Here is a 23,001-nt window from a genome sequence, read left to right on the forward strand (position 1 = left end):
AGATATATATATAGGTTAAGAGTTTAAAATAACCAATAAGAAAAATACATGGTAGAATAAAAAAGTGTTTTATAGAATTTTTGTAACATGTAGTTGTTACAATAATTAATAAAAAAAAATAGTTGTTTGAGAAATATAGATGTTGTGGTGATTGTTAGAAAATTAATTCCAGGAGTTGAAATTTTTTTCAATTTAAGGGTCAAAAACAAATTATTATTGAATAAAAAAGGTCTATAAAGTTTATGTGTTGCCTTGCGCGCAAGGGGACAATCAAAGGTTTTTCTCTTGCTCAACCCAACCTTATACGTACGAGCTTACCACCCTTTCCTTGTTAGTTATTAACCCATATCAAAGTTCACTATATAAATACTAGAAAAATATTTTATTTTTTCAATATAGGGTTGGAAGTCCATTAATATATATACTTTATGTTTACGAGAAGAAAGTTGTGTTTTCTAAATGTGGGATAAAAAAAACCTTTTTGATTTAAATACTTCAATTTAAAAGGAGAAAATAATATATTTTCAATGTGGGATAAAAAAAAAAAACTTTTTGAAAAGATTTTTATATATCATTATTTACAACATTTCTAGCATGTTGCTTCTCTTCTAATTTCTTCTAATTATATGTATATACTTAAAGACTTGTTTTGGTCTCTCTCCCAATTTGTTTAAAGGTCTAAAACTTTTAAACTATTATGCAAATTTTTGATGAAAGACCACCTATATTTCTGATAGAATCACATATAGAAAACAAATATGGTCGGAAGTTTAGTATTTATTTTAGTTATGTAGTTGTAAATTTCAAAAAAAAAAACAAAAATCACAATAAAACCAAACACTATCAATTTTATTGAGCATTAAAATTTTATTAATTTCAATATTCATTAAAAAGTAATTTTACAATAACAAATACATCGCTACACAATAAATAATTTTATCAATTCCATAAAAAAAATCAATTTCTCAAAATCTCCAACTTAACAATAAAATTGACAAAATATAATTGATACCCATTAAAACAACTCATCATTTCTTCAATTATAATACACCTAAGTTACAAAATCAAATTCAATTTTATTAAATGACAACAAAATTCAATTTCCTTCAAATCTCAAACAAACCCTAACATATAGAACATGTATTAACACAACAGATTTCTCTAGAAAAAAACTATAAGACATTTAAATATACATGCAAACTACAAATACAACAAAATATTTTAATAAATTAACTTAAAACACAAATCGGTTAAAAAAAAATAGGTGTCTTTGTTTACTTTTTGATACTTCACAAAAACAAATTCAATGATGGATGTTGACACTACTAATATAAATGTAAATTGATGCATACGAGTTAGGGTGGTCGGATTTGTGAGAGAATAGGAGATTGCTGGTTGGTTTTTTTACAAGAAGAAGAAGAAGAAGAAAATAGTGGAGGGAAATATTAGTTATAACTTATTTACATTTTCCGATGGAAATATTATGTTGTTAAGTCATGGAATGTTAATTTTTTGATGAATTTTTTTGTTAATTTTTTATTTTTTTTACAAAATCAGAAATTACCAACATAACATAATTTGTTGTTATTTTCATCTGAAATTACTGATGAAAATACCCTATCGCTATTTTCATTAGAAATTAGCAACATAATATTATCTATTGATTATTATTTCTATGTTCTAAATTCCTAGTAGTGTTAGGTAATGAAAAACTTAGCGCATGTTCTTATACAAATGATGTTATTTATTTATTTTTGAGAAGTTACAAAAACATTGATGTTATAAAATTATATGAACTATCTTAATATTTAAATATTTAACATAACATTATTTTTATGTTTAAGTAAATATTATACAAATCATTTTTTGTCCTTAAATTTTTAAAACATTAAGAGCATTACATGTTCCAACAGAGGATTTTGAATCTCTTCTAACTTTTACATATTCACTATTAATGGATCAATATATTTTGAAAAAAATAATTTTGAGCTCGAATTCTTATTTGGAAGGTTTAAAGGCAAGGTGATAACCCAATGTTAGTGGATGAGGCTTACATCCATAGGCTCGAAAGAATATCAGGCCTAAATGACATAAGTCTAGCTCGCTTCTAGGCTCAACGTCCTTGGACATGGTTAAAAGCAGAGCCCAAGTGGGTATAGGTATGGCGAGATGCGAAACCCAATTGAACCTAAACAAACATGGTTTTAGCGAGCTGTCAGACCCAAAGTTTTTGGGTTCAGCTACGTGCTGAGCCTAAATAAACATGAGTTTAGTGAGCTGTTAGACCCAATATCCTTGGGTTTAGCTACACACTGAACACAAACGAATATGGGTTCGGAGAGTTGTCAGACCTAATGTCTATGAGTTTAGCCACGTGTTGAGCCTAAGCGAGTTACCAGACTCAACATCCTCGAGTTCAGCTACACACTAAGCTTAAATAGACATGGGTCTAAAGAACTATCAGATCTAATATCCTCGGGTTCAACTACGCTATGAGTCCAAACAGACATGAGTATGACGAGTTGTCAAACCCATCGCCCGTGGGCTTGGCATCATGCCTAACCCAAGTGGGTATGGGTCTCACGATCATTATAGGCTCCATGTTGGGCCATAAAGCTTCATTTGTTTATTCTTATGACTTTTAGCATAAAATATTAATGTCAATAATATTCATCTCTATACACCCCTAGATATATAAAAATCTTATAAGGGCCTACCATATTTCTATCATCATTAATATTGTATGAGAGATATTTATCATTCGTTGATGTTGTGTAAGAGATATTTATCTATCATTAAAGTTATCAGGAGGAAATGATTCTCTATTCCCTCCACTTCAGCAAAAACGACAAGATCTTGAGCTGTAAATACCCTCTGAATCACCCTGTAAAGGGTTCACAATTTATATTCTCTAAGTACTCGTACTTTTAAATATAAGAGCATTTATCATACTAAAACAAGAACAAATACTCTTATTCTTGGAATTTATAGCTTATTTTCTTATTTATTGCAATTCATTACTTAAAAGTTATTGAGTTTATTATCTGATGGTCTCTAAATCTCATCAAAAGAAATTATTTTGTAGGAGTTAGGTCTTTTACCACCAATCATCTACTTTTTGAGCTCTGGAGAATGAAATATTGACATGAATATATGATTACTCACTATGCAAACATTAAAAAACCACATTCTTAAGCATATTAAATTTTAGAACATCATCAACTATAATATCATTATATCATTTTTATTTTTCTAAATTATTATTTTTAAAAACATTAAGTTTTTTTGTATTTTAATAATAATAATACATACACTTGATTGAAAAAAAAATCAAGGTACAGACAATCAAATGAAAATTATATAAGAGTTGAAACATTTTATTTGAAAATTTGTAAAAGTATGATAATCGAATTTTTCATTACCTCTTCTATGTTAGCTTGATATTTATGCCAACCATGAAGTATGCATAAATAATTGCTAATATGAACTTTTCTAATGGGGTTTTGCTTTTCTTGCATAAATTAAGGCGGTGTTTGTTTTTATAGCTGAAATGTTTTTTTAATTTTTTTAGTTTTAAATTATTATTTTTATATTTTTAAATTATTTTGATATGTTAATATTAAAATAAAAATATATATTATTTTAAATAACAATATCCAGTAAAATACTAAACCAGCTGGAAGAGTAGATAGGAATATAAGTGATTACCTAGGTAGCCAGGAAACGATTCATTCAATTTGAATTTATTCTTTGCAAGATGGCTATCTTTGAAGAGGCTGCTTGTCTCTATCATTGAAAATAGTGTACAAAGTCAGCCAATGGTTAAACCTTTGAACATATTCCAAGAACTCCCCTGTCATAACCATGTACGTGAGATCTTATAGGCCAGAGTCGCATGGTGAAAGTTCCATGGAAGGTGAGATGAATCTGGCTATCAAGACAAATCACCTGACATTATGGTTTCATATAATTCTATCTGGATCGAGGAAAATGGTCTTCCATTCATGTTGATCATGCTAATATTAATTTGGAATCGAGGGTCGCTGTCTCAGCCAGCCAGCCCATTATTTCACAAACACAATCATTGACGCTAATTTTCTAATATGGAGGCTTTAAACAAATGTTTACAGTCTGACCTCTAGTTAGGTTAGATACTGAGGCCATGCCAGAAGCCAGTCATGTCTTTAGAAAGTGGGTTCATTGAGAGTTGAAAATATTTGCATTTGTACGGGAATCCAAATAATAATAGTAGAATAATTTCCATGGTTTAGGTAGCGACGGAGAGAAGGGTAGTGTTTTTGTTTTTTTAGTATTTTTTTTTAAATATATTAAAATATCTAAAAAATATCAAGTAAAAAACACGCAACTCTGGTTTCAACAGCAAAAATAAATAGCACCTTAATGATGCATTGTCTTTTACATGGTGTTTCTGGTTACGGTAGATGTTATATTTTAAGGTGTTTTTTATTTGAAAATATATTAAAATAAAAAAAATATTTTTTACATTTTATTTTTTATATCAATACATCAAAATAATATAAAAAAATTAAAAAAATTAATTTAAAATAAAAAATTAATTTTAAAAAAAATACTGTGCGGCTGCTGCAAAGAAAACCACGCTCTTCATCTCACCAAAGAGCTCTCAATCTGTTGCTTCCCATCTCTGCTAGCATTGGTCTATACGAAAAGTGAAATGAAATTCAATTTCATTGTTTGGTTTCCGGTATCTTCGCAGGTGTTGCACTTATAATGACATCTTCTGAGTTGTTTTTATTTTTTTTATTATTATTTATAATTCCTTGCTTTCATACGTAGTTCTAGACTCTTCTCTCAACTTTTCGCAAAGATTTATATCAGATTTTGCAAAATTATATAAGAAGTTACAAAATAATCGGTTGTTTATCATCATAATAATATGTTGTTTGTGATCAATTAGAAGTTAAAAAATTCCAGTATTTGATTAAAGGAAAAATTATACTATTTTGTCTCAAAAGGTTTTTTAGAAATTATACTTAAGATGATGTGAATTTTGTTATCACGTGGTTGCAAAACACATAATTAAGATTAAGATCTAATCTTAAAAAATAAAAAAAATCTTATAGGAGTGTGATACAATAAAAAAATTTCTCAAGACACCAGAACTATTAGAATAAAAAGTTAAATAATGTCACGAAGTCAATTGATCTTCAATAAGTTAGATTTGGTTCATTCAAAAATCAAATAACCAAAGAATTAAAGAATTTCTCACACACGTTAAACTAAAAAGTTCAGAAGTATTATTTATCAAAGATTGAAAATTTAGGCTTACAAATATTTAAATATTCTGAGTAATTAATCCTAACAGATCTACCCTTGTAGGCTGAATTGATTCACATACAAAAACTGACCTAAAATCTTTACTAATAAGCTCAAATCCTAATCCAAATAAATCGTGTATCCTAGCTGAAACCAAAATATTAATTAAACCCAAATAAACCTTAAGTTATAGTTAAGATAATGAAAGTAAAACCCATAAGTTAATTTACTATGATGATACGAGAAAAGAAGAAGAAAATAAAATAATATAAGTTTGATATAAGGCTTATTAATAGCTTACAATGTTGTCCAATAATTTTAGAAACTAATCTGTCATTAAGTATCATCAACCTTTTTTTTCTATATAACTAGAATGAATAAGAAATTATTGTAAGAAAAAGATTTTGAAACATTAATGAATTCTTTCCACACTTGAAAATTATGTTATAACTCTTTAAATATCCTTGTAGAACTAGAAAATTTCCAAAATAAATTGTCACATCTTAATACGAAAAAGATCATTGTCATATAGAAAGTTCAGAAGTAAAAAAAAAAAAAATAATAAAATTCCTACAATCTATTTTGATTTATATTGCAAGGACTTCCAGAACTATAATTTACCTGAAATTTTACCCCAACATATAAAAATACATTTAAAATTTTTTGGTAAAGTTTCAATTCGATCAAACAATTTGATTTGGAGTTATATTCAATATAGTAAAACTACACAATAAAATTTCTTACATCACATCATAAATTAATTTAAAACTTTAATCAAACCAAAAATCATTCTCATATATATTATATCTGAAATTAGATGAAACAATAAATCTTTTTAATATTTATTTATAACATGTTTAATTTATATTTAACTTATCTATCGTATGGTCCGGCTAATTACCCTCACAATTTTTTATAAGACTATTTTTAATTAAAAAAACATATCTTTTCTTCCTAAAATTGACTCATGGATTTAAGAAGTAATAATTAACATCCTACTATTGGCTAGGGCTGGAAGTGATGAAAAAGAATCATGAAAAAGCAAACCGATACCATGGGCCATACTCCAGATATCACAGCAAATGACAAGGACGGGGGGAATTGGAGACTGGCGGCTTCAGTCATTTTGAATTGTTCTCAAGTAGGAGAGAAGATATTATTTTTTAAAATATTATTTTAAAAAATATATTAAAATAATATTTTTTTTATTTTTTTAATATTATTATATCAAAACAAAATTAAGAATATCTGTGAAGTTGAAGACCAGACTTGGTCATATAATACTAAAAGTTATTTTAAAAAAAAAAATTTAACATTTGAGTCCACCTTTTCCACTTGCTAACCCCCTGTAAAAAATAATTAGAAAACAAAAACACAACTACGAAGTTGAGTCCACCTTTTCCACTTTCTTGTTCGATAATCGGTTAAGAATTTGAGCACATCTCATTTCCGTACTAATGGTGATTGAGTCCATGGAACCACCTTCCTTTCCAAACATTTTACAAGCTCCTACTTTAGGGTCTAGCTCAGATGAAGATACTGCATGTAACAGTGATACGAATGACTTCTCTCATGTTGTTTTCAAGTACATAAATGACATGTTAATGGAAGATGATTTGGGAGATAAAACCTGTATGTTACAGGACTGTCTCGCTCTCCAAGTTGCTGAAAAGTCTCTTTATGATGTCCTCGGAGAAGAGCATCCACCTTCTTCGGATCACCGCCCTCCTTGTTTGGCTCAAGTCGATGAGAGCCCAGATGAGAATTACACTCCAACTACAAGTGTTCAATCATCTGTTTTACAGTCGTTTTACTCTCCTGAAAGCGTCTTTGTGGTGCCGTATGTTCATACAGAAACGCATTCTTTTAGGCAGTTCAATGGAGTCACAGGAAGTGCTAACAAGCTCCTTCCATATAGTCATTCTGTGAAATTTTCTTCAATGAGGAAGGCATCGGATCCTCCAGAGCCAGAGGAAGAGGTGGTAGCAGACAGAATCCAGAACAATGGAGAGAGCTACTCATCAAATCAGACAAGGGGAAGGAGAAATTATCAATATGACAGTAATGACTACTTAGAAGAAGGGAGGAGCAAGAAGCAACCTTCGGTCTCAGAGTCCACACACTTGGAGCTTCTTGATGATGACTTTCTGCACAGTATCGAGAGTGGAGTACACATATCATGTCCTCTGTATGATAATTCACGAAGTGCAGCGTACAATAAGTTTCTGCATAATGAGCAGTTAACAGCATCTCATATGCGCATGAGAACACTGGCTAATAAAAGAGAGACAGACCTGTGTACTCAGCTAATTCTTTGTGCAGAAGCTGCAGGAAGAGGTGATCAAAAGACAGCAAGTGCGAAATTAAAACAGATTAGGCAACATTCTTCTCCTTTCGGGGATGCAAATCAAAGATTGGCACATTATTTCGCTAATGGCCTCGAGGAACGCCTTGCCGGCACTGGAATGTTACTCTCTGGACCCATTACACAAAATTCGACAACAGCTGCTGACATCCTGAAAGCTTATCAGCTTTATGTTACAATATGTCCTTTCAGGAAGATGACAAATTTGTGTGCAAACCGAACAATTGCGAGGGTAGCAGATAAGGCAACAAGCGTGCACATCATTGATTTTGGCATCAGCTATGGATTTCAATGGCCTTGCTTTATCTACCGTCATTCATTAAGGCCTGGTGGACCTCCCAAGATTCGCATTACGGGAATTGATCTTCCCCAACCAGGTTTTCGGCCTGCAGAAAGGATTGAAGAGACTGGTCGTCGTTTAAAAAGATTGGCTGACAGAATGAATGTTCCGTTTCAGTACAATGCCATAGCCCAGAAATGGGAAACTATTCAATATGAGGATCTCAAGATCGATAGAGATCGAGATGAGGTGATTGTTGTCAACTGCATGTACCGATTCAAGAACTTACCTGACGACACAATGGCGTACAACAGCCCCAGGGATGCTGTTCTTAAATTGATCAAGAGAATCAATCCTGATGTATTCCTCCATGGAGTGCGTAATGGCTCTTACAATGCTCCCTTCTTTGTCAAAAGGTTCCGCGAAGCATTGTTCCATTACTCTGCGTATTTTGATATGCTCGAAGCCAATGCACCTCGAGAAGATCAAGAAAGATTGCTGTTCGAGAGAGAAATGATTGGAAGGGATGTTATAAATGTGGTAGCATGTGAGGGTACACAAAGGATTGAAAGGCCAGAGACATACAAGCAATGGCAGATGAGGAATTTGAGGAATGGATTTAGGCAGATCCCATTACATAAAAGTATCATAAACAGAGTGAAAAGCATTAAACCCGATTATCATAAAGATTTTATTGTTGATGAGGATGGACAATGGGTACTTCTTGGATGGAAGGGAAAGATATTTCATGCTATTTCAGCTTGGAAACCTGTCCAGGAGTAACCCCATAAAGCTATGATGTTTTCGTTTTTTTTACAAGTAAAATTATGCTTCAACTTCTTATACTTCGATGTTGAGCAACTATAACAGTCCTCTTTCAATGGTTTTCTGTGCATCTGATATCGTTATATTACTAAATGATCGGTCAGCCCTTTGAACATGCCTCGTTGTCTTGGATTAGCTAGTGAATAGTTTCATTGTTTTAATTTTGGAATCTGAATTATGAACCAAGAAGACATGAATTCCTTAGTAAATATGCAACAAATTAATGAAACTAATATTATATGCTAAACAAAACATCAGCATGGAACTAATTAATATCTTTAAATTAATTTATAAGTTTATGTTAACTATAAGATAATGTTTAATTGAAGAAAATCTAAGCAATGGAATATATAGTTATATTACTTTCTTTTTTTTAGTTTAACATGGATATCCGGGCTAGCTTGCGTGCACCTTAACTAATTCCACGGGCCCTAAAATTAACGACTATATAAACCTCCAGTGACTATAATAAGAGCAACCACAAGACTCTTTCATGAATTATGAATTAATAATATGTGCAATATGAGAAATAACTATTATTCCAACAAAAATAAAATTGAATTTAAAAATATATAGTAGAATGTTTAAAAACAAAAAAAAAAAATTCTGTGCCTATTGAAACTTATTTATGTTTAACTCATCTTCTTAATAATGTATCGATTATATATAGTCCTGGTGTCTAGGCTCTTGCTGCTAGAATTAATTTATCAGTTTGTTCTTATGGTAACCAAAAAGCTTTCAAGAGAGCTTTGATTTGCTTTTAATTTTGAATTGTTAATTCTTTGATTAGTATGAATTTGTTGCTACCTTTTTATTGTTTCTTTATAGCATCAATCTTGCGGAATCTTCTGTCAGCTACTGCTGTTGGATTTTCTGAATGCTGCTTTTGTTGCTGGGATTTTTTATTCAAATTATGCTGGATTTTTTACTTCAATTTCTTTTAATCTGGATTTGTTCATATTAGATTTGTTGTATTAGATTTTTAATGGGTTTTTTTATTGGAACAAAAAAATGTTTTTGTGTAAACCCCATAGAGAAAAAATACAAGACTCAAGAAAGTAAAGCAAATTTGATCATGCATGCATACTGCTACAAGTTACAGTGCCTTGCTGGGTTTGGATGACGAATGAACACGTCTAATGCAAATGTTTAAACTCAATTTCTAATTTAGTAATTGAGTTGGCTAGATTTGTTAAAAAACCTAATAAAAGAATGTAAATTAAAAAGCCCACAAAAAAACAAAACAGATTACAAGAAATTGTTAAAGCCTTTAAAAACCCAAAAATAAGCCCATAAAATAAAGATTAAGTTTTTGGTTTTAATCCAAAAAAAAAAACTTTGATTGAACCGAATCCATTTAGTTTGAATTGATTTTCAGTTTAGTCCAAGTTATTTTATTAAAAATTTTAAATCCAAATCAAATCCAACTGGACCGTATCCCTGCTTGAAATGTATATATGAGTTAAAAACTCAAAAAATATATAAAAAATGTTCCATAGCACATGTACGGTGAGCCTACTAGTACACTTATTTGATTTACCCAAAAAAAGAAGAAGAAGAAAATACTGCTTTTTTAGGTTAACTACAAAACAATCCCCCACCTTTTAAACCAGCATCAAATCAGTCCATTAACACTAAAGGTTTGGGATTTTCCATGCACCAAACTTTCAAGGATCTAACAATTTAATTAGGTTGATCCTTATGTTGATATGGTAAATACTAGGTTATTTCCCTCAATAGCTATGGGTGAAACTAAAATTTTCTTCAATGTGAAAAAAAAAATCTAAGAAAAGTCTTTGATATTATCATTAAATCCGATTTATCAGGTTAAACTTAAAAACTTCTGATTATATATTGTGTTTTTTGAAATTATATTTTATTTAATAAAAAAAACTTGTAAAAAAAAAATCAACCTAATATCAGAATTTTTTGTAAACTACAATCACTATTTTCTAAACAAAAATTGATTATGGTCTTAAAAGCAAATTTAAAATAAAACCTTGAAATAGTGTCACAATATTTTGTATATGGCTAAAGAAAAAAATATTGATAAATGTGATAAAACTATATCAAAAGCGTATTAGTTCTTAAAAAATTAATTTTTATGTTAATTAAATATTCATGAGTTTTTTTTCATATTAGACACATATTAATTTAAAAAATCCCATAAAAACCTAAAATACTATTTATAAAAGATGATAAAATTGAATAATAGTTTTTTATAGTGAGTTTAAATCTAAATCCATAAAAAATTATTTAAAAAAAAAGTCTATGTAGTTCTAGCCTGAATGGCCAAAGCTAAAAAACCAAAGACTAGGTGTGTGGACCTTCTAGCTCATGCTCGCACCAAAGTTCCTGGAATGTCCAATGTGGGAATGCTCTTCATGGTAGAAGCAACTCATTTAGAGGATTAGAGTATGAATGTTCTCATGTCTACTTATTTATATGTCATTCTGTTATATTCCTTTAATGAAATAGAGTTGTTTACGTGCACTTAATGGTGCATACAATGAAGCTGGTTATTGTGTCACCTGTTGGGAAAGAGTGAGAAGTTATTGTTGTGTAGCTATAACAACTTCTATGAGCAATTTTATTTAATAGGTGTTTAGTTAGAGATCTGAAGGAGCTGGAGCAGATACGGTAAGGAGATTGATTACTCTTTTTTAACTTGGTGTTTTTAAGTCATTAATCATGAATAAAACTTTTGGTGATGAGGTGTGAAATGAGAATGAGTTAGTTTTTATTCAAGTTCTCACATTCAATACCATTGATGATACAGTGAAACTTCAAATTATATTTGTACTTTCCATGACTTGTTGTAGGCTGAATTATCTAGGCTTGCATGTAGATGATGTCTCTAGGCTTGATGTTTCTTGCAAAAATAAGTTTAGAATAGAAAATCTTTCGATACTTAAGTTAGTAATTTATAAGAAAAAATGAAAGTATAACAAAAAAAAGCATATAAGAGTGAATGATTGTATGTGAAGTCATGTTCCATGTGAAGTTTTTAAATGAATTGTTTACCTTGTGATCTAAAGTATTTATAGACCTCAATCATGTTATATTATCTTATTAAAATTGAAGTAATAATTGAGAATAATTACATGTTCTTGTAGGTATCTTATAGAAAGTAGAGAAAATTAAGTTGTTAATTATTGTCTTATTATGCTATTAACAAGAAGAATTGATGCTCATGAAAGATTAGCATAAAAAGTTAGTACCATGTACGAAGATAAATTGGATGAAAATATTAATCCATCAATGAGTGGTATTATTGATAATTCATGCATGAGTAGGGATAGAGGTGTTCATTAAATCCATCATTATAACTAATCTAATTTTTAATATTTTATAAATTATACCAGAACAAGTTAGATATATTGGGTTAGATCACGGGTTGAGCATATAAATTTTTTGTTTTTAATCACAAAACCCCTAAAATTGTATATTAGGGACAATAGAAATTGGTTTACTGCATCGGTTTGGATCCCTAATTTTTTTTTTTTTATCTTTAATCACAAAATAGTAAACACTCCAAAGTGCATACACTTGCAAGTAGATTATCTAACTCCATTAAATTAAAAAAAAAAAAAAAAGAGTATTGCATTTGTTTTCTTGGTTCATTTCATCGATATTTGGGTGACAGATCTTGTTGAAAAAGACAATTGATGGAGATTTGTAAGGCTAAGCATCTGGCAATTCAACTCGTATCTTCCACACACCTCCTTGACCATGTTCCCATGGAGAAAAATTAAAAGAAATAATATTCTGATTATATTCATAATTATAAAGAACCGTGAGCTTTATCTTCATTGAGGTAAATCAACAAGCAGCAAACCTGGAACAGAAAAACAAAAGAACAGCAATGCAATCCCATTAGAATCACGTTCTGCTTTAAAGTAAAAGCAAAACTACAAGTTTCTTCTCGTGCATCAGTAGTCAAGAAATCTGCTTCATATTCAACTTCAAAAACAATAAAATAAAAAGTTCAATTCATAAAAAAAAAAAAATAACTTCTTATTGACAACAATCTTGAACACCAAATCCATGACCGAAGTATCTAAATGGATTTACAAGAATTAAAAAAAATATCTGAAAGACATAAAAGAACCCATCAAGAAAAACATTAAAAATAAAATAGCAGAAAAAAAAGGGAAAAAAATAAAAAAAAGGACAAAAAAAGGTATTGAAGGTTTTGATCATGTTTATAAGTGTAGTTGCGACTGTTTTTTAAAGTGTTTTTCAGTTGAAGAAGTATCAAGATGATATTTTTTTATTTTTTAAAAACTATTTTTAATATCAGCGTATCAAAATGATTTTTAAACACCAAAAAAATATTAATTTAAAGTAAAAAAATTAAAATTTTTAAATTTTTAAAAAATATAAAAACAAACATGTCCTTATTTTCTTTAGGTCCGTTGAATTCCACATAAGACTTGCATGCCATCAATATTGATCATTTTCACTTTGTAATCACTCGTCATCCTAGTCTATCAAGGCCTATAAAAAAATCAAGAAAAAAGAAAAAAAGCAAATAAACCCAGTCAAATAAAGAACGAAACTTTGTCAAAAAATAGTTTACCTAATATTTGTTCAACTAAACCATAATCGTGATGTTGTAAGTAAGCCCATGTCAAATTCCCTAATATCGTGCATCAGTTAAAATGAAATAGCATCCAGATATATACAGTATAAATAGGAAAAAAAAAACAAAAGTAAAACAAGTGGATCACCAGCTTGTTCTTTCATGTTCAACAGTTATTTGAATCTTCATCCCTTGAGATCTGGCAGTCTTTGTCTTCTTACCAGAAAAAGCAATACCCTTTTCTATGTTCTTCAGTTTGCATTGAAGCATTTCAATCTCTTCTTCAATCTTTCCAAATCTCTGCAATAAAAACGAGAGAGAGATCGATGTTGAGATATAAACAGGCAGCTGAGTAGGCGAGAGCAGAAAATTATCTTGGGAGAGAACTGGAATTTAAACGGAAAGGGATTAAGAGGATCAGAGTCGGCTGTGCATGCGAGGGAGGAAAAAAAAAACAGAGAAGGAAAAATATTATTTATATCAAAAGTAGGTTACTTATACTTACTCAGTAAAAAATTATAGTTCATACCCGACTTGTAATATCTTTTTATTTATTTTATCTATATTATTTAATTTTTACTAGTGTTCAAATTAAATAATACAAATATTGTATATTACCTTAATTTTTTAAACACCCTAGGTATTGACTTCCTTGAATGTTGTAATGCTGCAATGAAGGGCGTTCCAGTCGCTTGGCTTCCTAGAATTTGTATGGGATTTGGTCATAGGGTGGATGAGATGAGGCATGGGCATGGGCATGGTTTGTGGAGCGAGTTTGCTTGGGATAAAAGAGCATTCCCCCTTTCCTTCCATTGACTGAATTTTCAGAGACTGAACTAGATAATCTTATAAAGACTATGGATTGAAGTGGAAGGACTAAAGCGGTGAGAAGGAGAAATTTGGTTGGCGCGTGAGCCCGACCATTTTTGGGTATCGCATGTAGATAACCTCTAACTTCGATGTCGGCCTTTCATGATATAGTTGTATTTGTCTCAATATATTTTTTATAATAATATAACATGTGTACTAATTAGAGTTTTAATGTGTCTCTGATATTTTATTTTCTCTCTCTTAATTTCTTTTCTTTTCTCTCTCTTTCCTTGAAAGCCATCTTGTTATTTCTTCTTTTTTTTCTTTCCCGTGGGAGTCAGGCTTCCTTGCTGTTTTTGTTTCCTTCTCTTTTTAATTGTGTACCTTTTGTTTTTGTTTGGTCTCTGTCATTTGGGCCTAGGCTCAAATGGCGAGCTTGCTTTTGATGGGCAGGACAACTTATTGTTTGGGCCTAGCTCAAATAAAAAAAAATTAATTTTTTATTTTTTTCATCTACATATTTGGTTTTTCTCTTTGCAATACATGTATTTTGTCCACACAAAAAAAAATCATCAAATTAGCATCGATCAATCTCTTAAAATAAAAATAATTTACATACCAACTGAAATATCAACTTTGAGGTGGATAGAAGGTCTGCATTGAAAAACAATCATGAAGTACAATGCTCACAATGAGAAATTAAATGGATGAGGTCATGGATTAGTAAAATCAAAATTTGTAGAGGGACCAACGAGTTCATTTGATGAAAAAAATTAGTTTATTGGCTCATGCTCGTAAGAGGTCAATATCATTTTTTAAAAACAAATATTAAAAATATAGAAAATATTTTAAACCTCTTGAGTCTAGCATTTATGTCAGACCCAAGAGCCTTGGGTTTAGGGGCATACCTAAAAAAAATTATTTAAAAATAAAACATTTAAATTATTCTTAAAATATCCTAAATAGAAATCGAAGTTCAGAAATTATTTATAAACAACAAACATTACAAAAATTTAATCTAATGTTTTAGATCTAAAAATTCAAATCATATCTTCCTATTGAAATAGTTTATTTTTTTATGTTTATGAATTTGTTATTTCTTCATTGGAAATTTTATCTTTTCTCTCTTTTTTTTATTTGTATTTTTATATTTTTTTTACTCAAACTCATTGCAAAAGGAGGTTTATTTAATGGGTGCTCATTTGTGATTTTTCACCAATGAAAATATTATTTTATATTTTTTTAACAATACTAGATTATATGTGTTTAGTTTCATTATACAATTTATGCAGTTTTTTTTTAAACTTTTTATCATGTTTGTTTAAACCCTCTATGTGGATTTATGTTGCAAAGGAGGTTGTTTTTAAAAGATAAGACTCAAGTCTCATAGATCTTAGGTCTGGCGAGACTTGAGTCTGGCATGGCCACCAGACCTAAGTATTTGGGTTGTGCTAGTCTCAGGTATTGACTTAAAAAAATATTGTTAAAAAAGAGGGAAAAAAAAGAGAGAAGATAGAATTTCTATTGAAGAAATAACAAATTCATAAACATAAAAAATAAATTATTTTAGATCTAAAACGTCTAAATTAGATTTTTATGATGATTAATTTGTTGTTTATAAATTATTTATATTTTGTTTATAAATATTTTTTAGACCGATGTTATTTGAGTTTAGCAAACATGTCTGACCCAAGTTTACTTGAATAATAATAATAATAATAATAATAATAGAAGATAGAATTTTTATTGAAGGAATAACAAAATTCATAAACATAAAAAATAAAATATTTTAATGGGAAGATATGATTTGAATTTTTAAATCTAAAAAGTTAAATTAGATTTTTGTGATGATTTGTTGTTTATAAATTATTTATACTTTATTTATAAATAATTTTTAAACTCATGTTACTTGGATCTGACAAACATGTCTAAACCAAATTCATTTGAATAATCATAATAATAACAATAATAATAATAATACAAATAACAACAACAACAACAACAATAATCATAATCATAATCATAATCATACTAATATAACAACAACAACAACAACCATACTAGACCCACGATAGTTGGGTCTGGCAACCTTGCCAGACCCATGCTTCTTGGGTCTAATAGTCATGGCAGACCCAGGCGTCTTTGATCTGACATCACACATGGTCGCTGGACTCAAGATGCTTAGGTCTAACAACTCATACCAGACCCAGGTAAACAACAAATAAAGAGAGGATAATAATGCACTTTAGCTGTCAAGAGAGAGAGAGAGAGAGAGAGAGAGAGAGAGAGAGAGAGAGATAAAGAAAGAAAAAACTCAAACAATTGATCACCGATGAACAATTCAACCATAATATGTCTACACACGCTACTCTATGTGGAAAAGAGCACGATTGTGAATCTAGCGATACAACAGATAAGCAGATTTGGCTACCAAAAAATGTCTCAGGTGTCTTTTTAATAGTGTGGGCGCCGCCTACTGGCTGAGGCATATGAAACCACTAAGACACCCCCATGATCTTCTTAATTACATAAAATATCCATGTAAAAATACTAAAATACCTGCAAAGACAGAACTTTCTTTCTTTCTTTTTTGAGGCTAAAAGCTTTATTTGCTTCTACTTAAAAATTAAAAAAACTTGATTGTCCTTGTGGAAGAAAGCTAAAAAATACATTTATATACTCATAAAAAAATAAAAAAATAAAACTGCTATTATAATCTATAATAAAATATCTCTTAATCTATGATAATTTTTCTACTTTATTTAGTTTTTGTTATAATAATATGTAGTGGTTGATGGTGGCGTGAGGTGTGCTCGTGGGTGACAAGTCAGAAAGTAGAGTGGTGCGGATTCCTCTGGTATGGACGGAGGAGGAATATTCAACCCATTCATCGATAGAAAAGTATACAAGATGACCAATTACTTGGAATTTCTCTAAAGAAAGTGGCTTGAACAATAATATTGGAGTCTCATAAGACTTGCTTGCAGATCAATAATATACCCTGTGTGCTTTATAATTGCATCATTTGTATTTTAAAAATCTCAATGTTTCAGTGCTCGTCATCTTTAAATTCAATATTTTTCAAGGGGCGGGGCCAGAAATTTAGGATTGGAGGAGAGGGAGGGACGAAGAAGAAAATACTTTGCTTTTTGAAAGTCAAAACATATAAAGTCGATACAATTTAAAACTTTTAGATTTCAAGACTAAAATGTAAAATTATCCAAATATTGGGAATACCTTGACCCCTCACGGTTGGACATGGTCGTCTCCCCCTGTTTCTAACTTTCTAACGTCAACATGACATGGTTTTTTTTTTTTTTAAGGAATAGTGGACATACCATCTCATGAAACCATGATAGTATTTTAGTCCATGCTAGGAAGGCAAAGAAAGAAGTATAAAAGCTGCACAAATATGGGGTCTTAGCGTTAACACAAACAGTTTTAGACAACAACAGAAGGAAGAGCAACAGATCCATAAATTTGGTACATCTTGCAAAAAGATTAAGGCAAAGGATTGGAGTGACATTGGCTGCTAATAAACATAACAAACTTTAAACAAGCTTAGATATTCTTTGCAGAGCCAAAAAAGAGGTAGATGAGGTAGGAGGTGTCTTCCACATAGACTTCCATAAATCACAAAAAGTAAAGTTCCCGAAAGCGGTTCTTTTAGTTATGCAAAAAATTCCATCAGCAGTGGAGGATTGAAATTAGCATGGCTGAATATGAACAGGTAGAATTGAAAAGGAACAACTCATCCTAATCAATAGGCTTCTTGAAACAACGTGGCGAGCAGAATCACATATGGAGCAGCCACCGAAGAAAAAACAACCATTATCTGTGAGCAGCGAAGAAGAATTGAAACGGATGAAGAAGCAATCAAGCATGACAAAACTGAAGATGAACAGCAAAACAGTTGTTGAGTAAGATTGGGGAATGTCAACTAATTTTTGAAGTGGGAGCAAACCTTTTCACAAAGAATCAACGTTTATATTTGGTTGGCAAAGATCAAAACTCATAAACTAAAAAAAAAAAAACTGACATTAAAAATAGCAGAAGCATGGGTGCCATGGGTTTGTAAAATGCTTGGTCTAAACATGATGAAAGAAAAGAGACAGTGCTGAAGATAGGTCAGCACATCCAAGCATAACAATATGGACATCATGCAGGAAGGTAGAGTCCTGCCTGGAGACTCTACCTGGAGCCATGAAACCCAACCACAAAAAGAAAACACATATGCAACTCCCACAGAAGATGACAAAGGGCAAGTATTTAATGACGAAAGGTAGGATTGCACAAGATTTCATGATAAAAAAGGGAATAAAAAAGCAGAGCAACATCAAAAAAGCCAAATAATAACCACAAAAAAGGGGCAAAAGGCGCAGAGGGATAAGCAACAATGAGGAAATCTAAGGTAAAGAAAGAGAAAGCCATGGAAATAGGTAGTTTCACTATGAGTGGAATATGCATGGATACCAGAACAATTAGTTGAACTGGGAAAAACATTAATACATAGAGCAGAAGTAAATTCATTGCAAACTAATAAAAACATTATTAAAAGCTAACCTTTTTCCTTTATTTTCAAGGTTCTTCCTTGAAATGGGATAACGGCAATAGCAGCTGAGTAAGAGATCCTGTTTTTTCCTTACAGAACCTGAATTAATAGCTGCAGCAACACCAGCAGCACCGGGTTCACAAAACTATGGCATAAAACATAAACTCGACTCAATCGACAACATACAGACAGAGAAAAATATATCATCCTGATACTTATCCAATTAGAGGCAATGGCATAAAACTTCTAAACATATCTTGTGAATCGAAAATTGATATCTTACTTATCGCTGTAGCCATTCCCCTTTAACAAAATAACCTGTAAATTTTTTTTGATTCTATAAAATTTATTAATCTAGTTTTTTAAATTATTTTTTATTTAACTAAATTTTTTTAAAAATAGATTATACTGTGATTATGGGATATTTTCCCAATACTAATTCGATATTAATTTTTTTTTATCCTGCAATAACCATATAAAATACAAATTAAAATAAATTATTAACTTTAAATCCCCATAAACATATCATATAAGAACTAAATTAAAAAAAATTAATAATAAAAAAAGGATTAAAATAAAAAAAATACAAATAACTATTTTAATTCACGGTGCTAATGGATTTGGGCAACCACTTCCCCTACTCTAAACCTCATAAACATATCATATAAAAGCTAAATTAAAAAAAAAAATTGAATAACAAGAAAAAAAGTCAAGAGAAAAAAAATAAAGTAACATTTGTTGAACAATACCGTCATAAGTGTTAAAAGATGTGGGTAAACAGTGTCCCTTTTAGCTTTATTTATAAAATATAGAGAGGGATAATGCGTTCACATTCTAAGATCCAGTCAAAGCCTTGGTGTCCAAGCATTAATAATTATAAAGCCAACCCTACCTGTAAACCAAAAAACCAACTTTGGACCAATGTTCACATGGTCTCCAAGATAACTCGTCCCTGTGGCCCCCAAGTCATATGTTTTGTTTGGAAGAGTCGAAAATGGAAGGAAAGATAGAGGGGGCTGAGAAAATACAAGCGAAAAACTGTCGTGGTAATAGTCTTTGTTTCCCTCCCTCCATTTAGCTCCCAAACATAGTGTAACACCCTTATCTCTTTTGACAGACGAAACTCAAATCTCTGACACACAAATCTAGTGTTGATGTGGCGGCTGCCTCGATCCTTCTCCCCTCCCCTTCCTGGAAACTTCAATATTCAGTATTCTAAGACCTTAAAAATGACTCCGCGGACCAATTTCCTTTAAATAAGTGTGCGTGAACTCCTGCTCAAGAAGAAAATTACTCTGGTTTCACTCAGGTAAGCTCCAATTTTCTACGCCTATTCTTTGCTCGCATATCGATCTTTTGAGTTTTTCTGCAGGACTGTTGATTCTTGATTGATTGTTCTGCAGGACTGTTGATTCTTGATTGATTCCTGAGCCATTTAGTTTCTTATCTTGTTTTCTTTTAATTTCCTCATATTGTTCATGGATACCCTTTTACAAGAATACCCAAATTCCATGAATAGATTCATGTTTGACCATGCCTCGGTTTCTTTCTCTTCGAATAGGAATCTTTTTAATGGATATCAACTCAATGATACCATGAGTGATCCAAATCCTTCTTTTAATTCTTTCAATCCTGAACCTCCTAATGACTCAACATCGTCATCTTCCTCTTCAAATTCATCCTCTGAAGGATATGGTCCAAGCAATAATGTTACTCTCAAGTTCATAAGTGATGTGCTTTTGGAAGAGGACTTGGAGGGTAAGACCTGTATGTTGCAGGACTGTTTAGCCCTCCAAGCTGCCGAGAAACCCTTCTATGATGTCCTTGGTCAGGAATACCCCCATTCGTCGAATCAATTTCTTTCTTGTTTCGATAAAAATTTTGAAAGCCCGGATAATGGTTTCACTTGGAGTAGCGGTATTGATAGCAGCAACAGCAATCCTCCTGGTAATAACTTGGTTGAAAAATCCGATTGGATTTTTGATCAAGCTGATTTAGACTTATATCAAGTGCAAACCTCTCCAGTTCTCCCCCTCGAAAGAACCCTTCTAGCACCAGATCTCCACAGTCCGGTGCACCCGCACCCTTTTGAGGTGCTCAGCAAAGGGGGAGGAGAAGCGGACAATTTTCTTTCAGGTAATGATTATTTCATGGTATCTTCAAAGAGCAACTCCTCCAACCCTCCGGACAAGGACGAGGGAGACTACTCACCAAATAGTTCACGGGGAAGAAAAAATCATCAGCGGGAAGACAGTGATGATCTAGAAGAAGAGAGGAGCAAGAAGCATTCTGCACTTTCTCCTGCAGAGTCTGAGCTGTCAGAGTTACTTGATGAGGTGTTGCTTTGTCATGTTGCACAAAATGAGTCGACTTCATGTTCTCTTCTGGGAAATTCACAAAATGGAGCAGCTGGGAATGAGCAGAGAAAAGGGTCTAATGGTAGAACAACACGAGGAAAGAAAAGGGGAAAGAAAGGAGAAGTTGTGGATTTGAGCTCTCTCCTCGTCCAATGTGCACAGGCTGTGGCAATTGGTGACCAAAGGACTGCAAGTGAGATACTTCAGCAGATTAGGCAACACTCTTCTTCATTTGGTGATGCAAACCAAAGATTGGCGCATTACTTTGCCAATGCCCTTGATACACGCTTAGCAGGCACCACGACACCTACATTTACACTATTTGTAAACCCCAGAACATCAGCAGCTGAGATCTTAAAAGCTTACCAGGTATATGTCAGAGCGTGCCCATTCAAAAGGATGTCTAATTTCTTTGCCAACAGGACAATTCTGAAACTAGAAAAGAAAGCAACAAGACTACACATCATTGATTTTGGTATTCTTTATGGTTTTCAATGGCCTTGCCTAATCCAGCGTCTCTCGGAAAGGCCTGGTGGACCTCCCAAGTTACGTATTACAGGAATTGAGCTTCCTCAACCAGGTTTCCGGCCTGCAGAAAGGGTTGAGGAGACAGGCCGTCGCTTAGAAAGATATTGTGAGAGGTTTAAAGTCCCTTTTGAGTATATTCCCATAGCACAGAAATGGGAAACCATCAGATATGAGGATCTCAAAATTGACAAAGACGAGAAGGTTGTCGTCAACTGTCTATATCGGCTAAGGAACCTCCCGGACGACACAATTGTGGAGAATAGTGCAAGGGATGCTGTTTTGAAATTGATCAACAAGATCAAACCGGACATGTTTATCCATGGGGTTGTAAATGGTAATTTCAATGCGCCATTCTTTGTCACTCGGTTTCGAGAGGCGCTCTACCACTTTTCATCATTGTTTGATATGTTCGAGGCTACTGTGTCTCGCGAAGATGAACACAGAATGATGTTTGAAAAAGAGCAATACGGAAGAGATATTACCAATGTGATAGCATGTGAGGGTAAAGCAAGAGTTGAAAGGCCAGAGACATACAAGCAGTGGCAGTCTAGGAATCTAAGAGCCGGGTTCAGGCAACTTCCATTGGATCAAGAGCTTTTCAAGGATGTGAGATCTGTGGTGAAATCAGAGTACGATAAAGATTTTGTTGTTGATGCAGATGGCCAGTGGGTGCTACAGGGATGGAAGGGGAGAATAATCTATGCTCTATCAATCTGGAAACCATTCCAGGAGTAATGCTTAAAAATACTTAAGAATTACTGGTTTTTTAGATCCTACTAGAAGTTGTTCTACATTGTTATATATGTTAAATTTTACGTCAGATATTTTTAGTATTGATGTAATTTATATCCTAATTCCTAGCAGTGATTTTGTTCATAGGTTTACCCTCATGTATTGAACATTCGTATTCTAGCCAAACAAAAATACATTCAAATTGCAGTCCATTGTATATGTGAATAAAGCAGGAGTGCAAGTCAAAGATACAAGTCTTAATAATTTTCAGTCGGCCATGAGATTCAACGCAACAAGTTGTAGTGAAGACGGCTAGATTCTAGTGGGCAACCTTGTCAATCAAACACCAAATTGCCAAGCCCGAAACATAGTAATTGGGGTGGACCTAGGTGATAGAGAGAGATAACAGTTAACTGAACCACCATTGTAGATGAGAGATACATTAGCTGCTAATTTCCTGAAAGCATACCATGCCCGTTCAAGAGAATGGCAGGCGTCAACAGGGATTGGAGCCTTTACAAAGGGTTGGAGGGAGGCGACCACTTCACTTTGGACTTGGATACATAGAAATTAAAGCAGAAAAAATATTTAACCCTTCATTTTTTGGCCTTCTGCAATTTTTTCCTTTAGTGGTTCCGCAGTATTTGTTCATGCTGTGCAGAAAATGGTTAC

General features: G+C 32.0%; 2 protein-coding genes and 2 long non-coding RNA genes across 5 annotated transcripts; 2 read left to right on the forward strand and 2 right to left on the reverse strand.

Moving 5' to 3' along the window:
- The first annotated feature begins 6,628 nt into the window (after positions 1 to 6,628).
- Positions 6,629 to 8,804, forward strand: LOC133679162 (scarecrow-like protein 30). The gene has a single exon (XM_062101670.1). The coding sequence runs from the start codon at positions 6,753 to 6,755 to the stop codon at positions 8,721 to 8,723; it is 1,971 nt and encodes a 656-aa protein (XP_061957654.1). The 5' UTR covers positions 6,629 to 6,752; the 3' UTR covers positions 8,724 to 8,804.
- A 3,567-nt stretch (positions 8,805 to 12,371) lies between these two features.
- On the reverse strand, positions 12,372 to 14,105 carry LOC133679128 (uncharacterized). Its single transcript, XR_009836107.1, has 3 exons — positions 13,969 to 14,105; positions 13,499 to 13,650; positions 12,372 to 12,603 (listed from the first exon to the last, which is right to left on the reverse strand). It is a non-coding gene; the product is annotated as an uncharacterized LOC133679128 (long non-coding RNA).
- Positions 14,106 to 17,287: 3,182 nt separating this feature from the next.
- On the reverse strand, positions 17,288 to 19,602 carry LOC133679957 (uncharacterized). The gene is made up of 2 exons (XR_009836245.1): positions 18,724 to 19,602; positions 17,288 to 17,995 (listed from the first exon to the last, which is right to left on the reverse strand). It is a non-coding gene; the product is annotated as an uncharacterized LOC133679957 (long non-coding RNA).
- Positions 19,603 to 19,725: 123 nt separating this feature from the next.
- Positions 19,726 to 22,541, forward strand: LOC133679956 (scarecrow-like protein 14). Of its 2 annotated transcripts, none has more exons than XM_062102700.1 (2): positions 19,726 to 20,021; positions 20,116 to 22,541. In XM_062102700.1, the coding sequence occupies exon 2, from the start codon at positions 20,191 to 20,193 to the stop codon at positions 22,330 to 22,332; it is 2,142 nt and encodes a 713-aa protein (XP_061958684.1). In that variant the 5' UTR covers positions 19,726 to 20,021; positions 20,116 to 20,190; the 3' UTR covers positions 22,333 to 22,541. The 2 variants fall into 2 exon arrangements, with proteins under 2 accessions (XP_061958684.1, XP_061958685.1); XM_062102701.1 differs by having other exon boundaries at positions 19,806 to 20,021; positions 20,085 to 22,541.
- Positions 22,542 to 23,001: the final 460 nt, after the last annotated feature.

The sequence above is a fragment of the Populus nigra genome, chromosome 19 (genome assembly GCF_951802175.1).
Source record: "Populus nigra chromosome 19, ddPopNigr1.1, whole genome shotgun sequence".
Taxonomy (NCBI): Eukaryota; Viridiplantae; Streptophyta; class Magnoliopsida; order Malpighiales; family Salicaceae; genus Populus; species Populus nigra.